The sequence below is a fragment of the Typha latifolia genome, chromosome 10, assembly GCF_019914945.1.
Source record: "Typha latifolia isolate L0001 chromosome 10, TyphaL0001v2, whole genome shotgun sequence".
In the NCBI taxonomy this organism is placed as follows: Eukaryota; Viridiplantae; Streptophyta; class Magnoliopsida; order Poales; family Typhaceae; genus Typha; species Typha latifolia.
Window position 1 is genome coordinate 11,359,528 of NC_133095.1, and position 8,502 is coordinate 11,368,029.

The 8,502-nt window shown below is 34.3% G+C and overlaps 1 protein-coding gene across 1 annotated transcript; it reads right to left on the minus strand.

Annotated features, from left to right (window-relative positions):
- Positions 1-2,991: 2,991 nt before the first annotated feature.
- On the minus strand, positions 2,992-6,069 carry LOC140796689 (uncharacterized). Its single transcript, XM_073149771.1, has 3 exons — positions 5,829-6,069; positions 4,029-4,450; positions 2,992-3,761 (listed from the first exon to the last, which is right to left on the minus strand). Exons 1-3 carry the CDS (start codon positions 6,010-6,012, stop codon positions 3,588-3,590), a joined length of 780 nt encoding a protein of 259 aa, XP_073005872.1. The 5' UTR covers positions 6,013-6,069; the 3' UTR covers positions 2,992-3,587.
- Positions 6,070-8,502: the final 2,433 nt, after the last annotated feature.

Genomic DNA, 8,502 nt, shown 5'->3' on the forward strand with positions numbered 1-8,502 from the left:
ATGATTGTATCTTGCCTTATTATTACTTGGTCCCTCGTTAATTGTTTTTAGGTTCTATTAGTGCAAATTCTTTAAATACTATTGCCAATTAAGTGACAATTGTGATATTTCAAAAAATATATTGGCAAGCTGGTATAATTTGCTAGGTTTTGTAACGAATTAATTTGGGACTAAACAAAGTTAGTCATATAATGTGTGTAAGAGTCTTAAGTTGATTGATCTTGAATGGAATGAAATATTTGCTTGCAAGCTCTCTCTCTCACAGAGGTAACTATAGATGTAAAAGATAAAAAACAAAGGAAAAACTATATTTTAAAATCAAAAGAGAGGTAATTAACTCAAGATATTTTTAAGAATTAAAAGCAAAATGCAGAGTCAAATAATAAATATATATATATATATATATATATATATATATACGAAAGGATATAAATGATACTAAAAACAAAAGATCGGATATTTTTGTTAAATTTCTTTAATTCTTTTTAGATAATTTTATATTGACAAAGTACCTTTTGCTCATATTTTAATTGCATTGCCCCAAAAATATCTTATTAGTCTAAGATTTTATTTTATTGGTGAATGAAGATTTAAAGTTTATTTAATATGAAACGGTGATTTATGTAATAAGATAAGGATACATCAATCACACGTGAAGTCCATTTAACGTTAGTTGGATATAATAGCAGCATGAGTAAAACCCCAAGGATGTAGTAAACTACTTGTTCCCATTAATTAATTCCTAAAGCTAGCTTTAATATTAGAAGAAAACAAACAACTTTGGTCCTTTGTGCTGTTTAATATATAATTAATTAATTAATTAATTAGTAATCATCATCTTTTTGTGGATTATGTTTTCTCTCCACCAATATCAACTATCTTTTCCATTTGCCTTGTTGGATGTCCTAATTATCAGGCATTTCAAAATAACAAAGGATATGTAGCAATACTCTTAACTTTATTATATGCTTCCATTCAAATTTTTATTTTTATTGTAAAATATAATAAATATTTTACATAACTTATCACATAATTTACCATATATAAAATTTAATAAAAATATATAATAAATCAAATGCTACCTAAATACTTATCTACCATTTGACTTTCAAATTTGGGTATTGTAATGGAAAAGGTATTGATAAATTACCATTCTAATTAATAAATGTATCAATCATTCATCACTTCTTTGAAAGTTGAAAGGGCATTGCAAAGGAAACTTCCATTGTTCCATTATAGCATGATAGTTACTGTTGGAAATTAAACGAAGAAGAATAAGATATTGGGTATCCAATAGCATGAGAGTTTCTTCATGGAAAAATGGAGACGATGCTACCTTTCATTAAGTAGGAGTGCGATGGTTTTGTACTCTTCGTTTGGTATTTCCATTGCTAATAAATATCCTGGGTGGAGATTTTTTTTTTTTTCCTATCTTCTCTAACGCAAGTATTGCCTTTCATTCATTCAACATCATAGTTACAGTCTTATTAAAAGAATATCAAAAAGTGGATTAGTCTATTCTTTCTCAAATCGCTAGACTGGTTAAAGTATGAGCTTGATGTTGTTAGACCTACTCTGTCAAAGAAATGAGAGCAAATTCATCTAGAGCATTCTTGAATTATTGGTCTAATAGACCAATAAATCTCTTCAAATTTGACGTTAATAGCCTTTCACCGTCACTGAAGAGCTAACAAACCATTTCTGAACACTTTGAGAGAAGTAATTTGAGCTCAAGCAGAGCAGCAAGTGCCTCACCATGGAGAGCATTGGAGCCCTGTTCTAAAAACAGGGCTTTCCCTAGATAAAATTATAGGAACATATACGTATTGGTGAAAAGATCAATTTTTTATTATAAAAATTTGCAAAATTATGGATAAAAAATCCTAAATACTAACATATTAGTGCTAACAGAAAGACGATTATATAAATCAATGACATACCTAGAATCCATGAAAAGATACGTTCTGTGATGTTGAACTTTCTTTTCCAATTGAACATATTCCTGACATATGGAGTGAGATGGGATTTGAACAATCATGTCCATCCTAATCTGCTCTTGATTGCCATTGCAAGTCTATAGAGGAGGATGATATAAGGAGTGTCGAACAAAAGAACTGAGGTAGAACTGAGCACACAGACAACAAATGCCAATGGAATTGTCAACCGGAGCCAGCACCATAGGAGTTTGATCAATCACACATTATCAAAAATAATAACACGAAAAATAAAACATGAAAAATAGGAAATAGTAAACATAAGATATTTACGTAGAAAACCTCTAAACTTAGGATAAAAATTACAAATCCTATCCTCTATGTTCTTTCATATCTCTCTCCACTCTCCTCACCACCTTCCTTCTTCCTCTCACTAGAAAGAGAGAGAGGAGTATAGTAGAGAGGCGGAGAGAGAGCAATGGGAGCACTAGTGGTATAGAGAATAGAAGGAGTTGAAGTAAAGTGAGTTAGGAGTATTTTGATAATTTGTGTACGTTCAGTTAAGTTGGATGAGAAATTTTGATCTTATTTTAGTTATAAGTATAACGACTTATTTAAAACATATTTTAGTATAAGAGGATAAAATAGTTACAGGCATATATATAGAAGGGTAAAATATATTTACTTTTTGTTTTAATTTACTTTTTGTTTTTTTGCTGTAATCTGTGATAAATCGATCTCCTATGAGTTATAAAATTTTTAGATTAAAAAAATTCCAAACACTATTGCAGTTACCTCTCTATTTCTCTCTTCACAAGAGTAATTCAAGAGATTGTTAATAACATCGGCCAGAGAAAGGCCCTTAGCTTCAGAAGAATCTTAAATCAATCCAGATACGCACTGAGCATGACCACTGGCAATCTAACCCCATTATTTGAGAATCTACAGAGAGATTCAACTGTGAACATCCCTATAAGAAATGTTTACGTGATAATTCGACTGAAATTAGTTATATAAAGTACTATTAATTACTGGAAAGTAGTGCCACAAGTATATGCAAAATTAAAGAAGTACTATAAAAATAGTCACATTAATTACAAGCCACTTGGAGAGTTCCCTGGTTTCAGAAACAATTTTAATTCCATAAAGTTATAACTTTTCTAAAAATAATGCTGACAGAAAGATGACGATGTAGATCCATGAAACACCTGTTATCCATTCAAATATAGTTCTTGTGACGTTGAACGATTTGCTGACATGCGGAAGAACATGGGATTTGAACAATACTGCCCATCCTACTCTGCTCTGGATTGTTAGTGCAAGTCCATGTAGACGAATCGTATCAGGAGTGTCGACAAATAGTAGTGAGGTAGAAGTGATCACACAAACGACAATGGCAATGGAATTGTTAATCGGAGCCAGCACCAGATATATGCCTAATGCAAATGCTGCCCCCAAACTTCTGATTGCGCACTCCACCAAACCGAAAGAGGAAATAACGAAGTAAGTGCGTAACCTGGGATGCATCGTCTCTGACCCACCAAGAATGTTCCAATATGTGGAGAATACAAATAAAATGAATGTTAAGGCGTCTGCAACAACGAACGTCTTGAAGGTGTATTTCCTTGCTAGACTTGGTGTTCCGTCAGCTTTCTAACCCCCAGGGAACATGAAAGCTGCCGCAAATGTCACAGTAGCTATAAGTGCTGAGGTGATAATTAAGCTTTGGGTCAACGACGCTTGTTTCTTTGATTCCTTCTCTGAATCCAGTTTGATGTTATCGCGTAGAAAGTGGTCCATCCTACGAGGACTTGCACGAGCGCCGGTCTGCGACAAGCAACTTTCAATCCAATTTGATGGATTCTAAGAAGAAGAAGAAGAAGAAGAAGAAGAAGAAGAAGAAGAAGAAGAAGAAGAAAGACGAATAGAAACAAGAGAGTGTGAGCTATTAGAAAGCAAAAAAAAAAAAGAAAAAAAAAATTAGGATCAGCATGCAGTATAAAGGAGCCCAATTATGGAAAGATGTAGAGGTGTTAGGCCCTCATTGTTCATGATATTTAAACGCACTCTCTTGTCTCGGATCAGTAGACTTACAATCCCTTGATCTCCATTTCGTACGGCCAGATGTAGAGGTGTATTCTCTTCATAATCCCTAGCATTCATCAATTTCACAATCTCTGGTCTTTTGCATACATATTGGACTATCGCTATCTTTTTGTCTTCCACAGCAGTATGAAGCAAATTCCTTCCTTTGCTATCAAGTAACTCATCTGAATCAGGACAGTGTTTGACGAACTCATCAATTACACTAACTTTGTTAGTGATAACTGCAGCATGAACAGGAAATAAGCCAGAGGAATCTGCGATGTATGCTAGACTAGTATCGTGTTCAAGAAGTAGTTTAACCATTTCATCACTTCCAGCTGACGCTGCATAATGAAGAGGAGTGCTTCCTGAATTGTCAGCACGTTTCGCAAGCATTTTGCTCCAATGCAGAAGTCCTTGGGCGATTTCTGCTGATGAAGTGTCCATATATGCTATTTGAGAAGGAAGACCACTAAATAATATTGAGAAAATTATAGATAACACCAATATTTTCAATATATTATAAATAAAGACTTTTTATTATTTATAAATAAAGTTTTTATATTTGCTAGAAAATACGGAGCAACCCTACCCTGTTAGTTGAATTTAACCTAATAAACACACGACTTGATGGAATAAAAAGTAGAACATTCCATAGATTTCCAATAATATTTTTATATTTTCTAAGTAATCTTGTCCCACTACTCTAATATGGCTTTTGAGATTAAACAACATTAGTTTTGGATCTTTTAACGATAACATTTTTGTATTTTTAAAGGTTTGATTTGACCTTATTTTTGTTGAAAATTAGTGTTTTCATTCCTCTCCTAGTTATTTTGGAGATTTAATTTAACTTTATAATTAAATTAAATTGATGGACGGATTTAATTGTGTCTGTCTATCGAATGATAGGGCGTGGATCAGTAGTTTTTAGCAAATAGAGAGCTCTATTTATAAATAATAAAAAATAGCTTATTTGAAATATAGCCAAAACGTAGGGTATTATTTATAATTTTCTCTTATATATAACTTCCTTTTCTTCAAATGCATTGTCACAAGTACAGACTTTCCAGAACTATCCTTTCTTTTTTAGTTAATTTGAAGTTCCCTGGCTTTGCCAAGTGAATAGTAACTTCCTTTTCTTCAAGTCTTAAGTATCTCAAGTTGTAGAAACATATAAATGTGTGTATGCCCATTCAGATTATCAGTTTGATGGTAGGTTAGTTAGATGACATACTACTAATAAACAGACATGCTATCTGAAACTATATATGAGGAAACCTGATCGGGATAGAGGTTTTGGCCGCTCCATTTCCAATTCACTTGTCCGAGTAGGCGATATTAAGTGACAAGTGGTTGGGGGGAGATTCGTCCGAACAGACGTATTCTGAGCCGCATTCGAACACCTGGCCAGCCATTCGAACACCCGACTAGGTTTGCCGATGTGTTCAAATGAGTTCATAGCGTTTCAGACACAAAGCCAAGTTCGTCAGTGTGTCCAAACACCCCTCTGGTCGTTCAAATGCCCAATACTAGGGGTGTCAAAATAAACGAGCCACTCGGGCTCGGCTTGGATTGAACCGAGCCTGAGCCTGAGCCTGAGCCTGAGCCTGAGACAGGTCGGCTCAATTTTTCTATTAATATTATATATATTGTATATAAGTATATCCACACATATATAACTGGTGCATGCTTACAATATAAACAGTAGCAAATGTGTAGTTATAGATTTCCAAAAGAAAAAAAAAATTTTGATGTAAGAATGCTGGTGAGCTTGAACACTGAATTGAGAAATGAAGTGTGGAGTACCTGAATTTTGGAGAAAGGTAGCAGCATGCAAAGCAGTTTGTCCATCTGGTCCGGCATAAGATACCGGGAACGATGCTGCTGCTGTTGTTGTTGTAGAAGATGATCTAAGTATGGCGCGGAGAAGAGCAAGCGATCCTGCCATGGAGGCCAGATAAAGCGGAGATATACCTTGTTCGTCCACCATATTCGCCAGTCCGGGATCAGCTGATATTAACTCCACTGCAACATTTACATGGCCATTTCGGACAGCCTCATGTAATGCAGTCTCCCCATCACGAGATTCTTTTCTATTTAAAAACGGTGATGTATGTTAAGAAGATAAGGATAACTAACTTCTGAGGTCCAGATCTTTTCTCTAGATAAGTGCATGTAATTAGTCTTAATGGCTTATAGACTTTTATCCAGAAAGAAATCAACTGGGTAAGAGTTCTTTTGAGTTTTACAAGTCATTGAAACTGCTGAGAAACCTTTAATTAATGTGAAAGGTGTGATATTTCAGAGATATTTGCGTTAGCATCAAGACAAAAGATGTATTAAAATTAATAATCTTCTTCATAGTTCACCATGCATGGTAAAGCACATAGTACCATGACTGAGAACTCGGCTCAAATATTCTTTTAAAAAAATCATAGATTTTCTTTTTTGTAAACATAGAGTAGATTATCAATATGGAAGCGGATGTGCTACGTATTTATATTTAGAGTTCTTCATCTTGGTGGAGTTCCAAGAGAACCAGTAAGCATGATCATTATTTTCTCGAGGGTCGCAAAGATAACCTACTAACCTCAAGGATTATCAAGGTCATATATCGAACACAAAGCAGTTCATCGAAGGAGAGTTAAGCAAGTTATAACAGATAACGGCAGAAAAATATTATCTATATGTGCGGAACTCTTGTACACACGTTCGAACAGTCTGAACGCGTTCTCTGTATATGCGAATGCTTATGCTCGCATTCGAAAGGTCTGAACGCATTCTCTGTATGTGTGAACACCTGAGAGCGCGTTCGAACGCCGCATTCAAATATAGAAATCTCTCATTTGATCTTACAATTTTTCAATCTAAATACTTTCAAGACTTGTATAAATTCTTACGTATATTTATAAAAAATATTTAATATATTTTATACACAATTGCCAACACTAAAAACCTAACAACTGGCTTAGCAATTGCGTTTGAATTTCCTTCCCGATAAAAGGCTCTCTTTAGGACCTTTGATTACGTCTACTTGAGTTGAGGATACATGTCACTCCTTTCCATAAGATCAGGGCTGAAGCAGCACACGAGAACATATAGATTCTAGATCAGTAGTCATTTTTGTATAAATCCTTTTTTTTTCTCTTTTCTTTTATATTTTGGTTTAGTTTGATGTTTGGTTTGGTTCTTCCATTTAGTCTTAATATATTTGCAGATTGTCTTTCCTGCCATCGAGATTAAATTAATATCAGATCAAACTATATCAGAGTAAACTGTAATTTACCAATAATTTGGTAAGAATGATGTCAAAGGTTTTGACTGTTCAAATTTGGTTTCCATCAAAGACTGCCTTAAGTCATTGGCTGTTTGTAAGACCGGTCATTGTATATATACAATTGTGCTGTCAATCAATTAAGAGCATATCCTATTTTAAAAAAAAAAATCTGCTGTTTTAATTTATAATCTGTTGTGTTGCAAGGAAATGATTGTATTTTGTCTTAGTATTACTCCCCTCCCTCGTTAATTATTTTAGGTGCTATTAGTGCAAAGTCTTTAAATGCCGCTGCCAATCAAGTGACAATTGTGATATTTCAAAAATATATTGGCAAGCTGGTATAGTTTATTAAACTCTAGGTGCCATTTGATTGAGGAGTAGGGACGTATCTATGAATTAAGAATCCCATCCTGATTTATAGTCAAATCTCATCATCTAAATTTAGTATAACTAATAACATAATTAACCATTATCTATGTTTATCTATTTTAACTTGGAGCTGGAATATGAGAGAAAAGACTTAATCATATTTAAGATTGACATAGATAATCATTAAAATATCCCTAAAAGATTAAAAGCAAAGAAAACTTATGGTAAGTTCACTTGTGTAATAAGAAAATCATAATTGTAGTATAAATATCTCCAATCGGGCTCCAAATCTCTATATTTGGAGCCTGGTGTGATGTGATCTGGGCCTAGTCAGATCACCTCACAGAGGACATTGGGTTAGTTGGGTCGAAACAGGTTATCATCAGGATTTTTTTTCTTCAACAGTAGTAGTTTTAGGTTATGGTGTTCGAACAGTCACAACCCGACGTTCAAACACAACAGGGAAGAATAAGTGCTTTCTAGTTATGGCGTTCGAACGCCACAACCCCATCAAAAAATAAGTGCTATTGGATTTTGTCATTCAAATGGCAGCAGCGCAGCGTTCGAATACCAAAACATGTTGACTGCTCTCAGGTTTTGGCATTCGAATGGGTGCCACCATCGTTCGAACGTCTGAACTTGAAAGTGCAGTTCGTCCACGGCATTCGAATGCCCAATACCGAGATCGTTGTGTTAGAGTTAATTTAAATTATTTTGAATTTTGGTTAGCCTCTAAATATGTGGAAGGCAGCCATTTGATATAAGAAAAAAATATTGGCATTTCTATATTCTCCTAGCTCATCTCTCTGAACCTTCTCCTTTGATCAAAGGTCA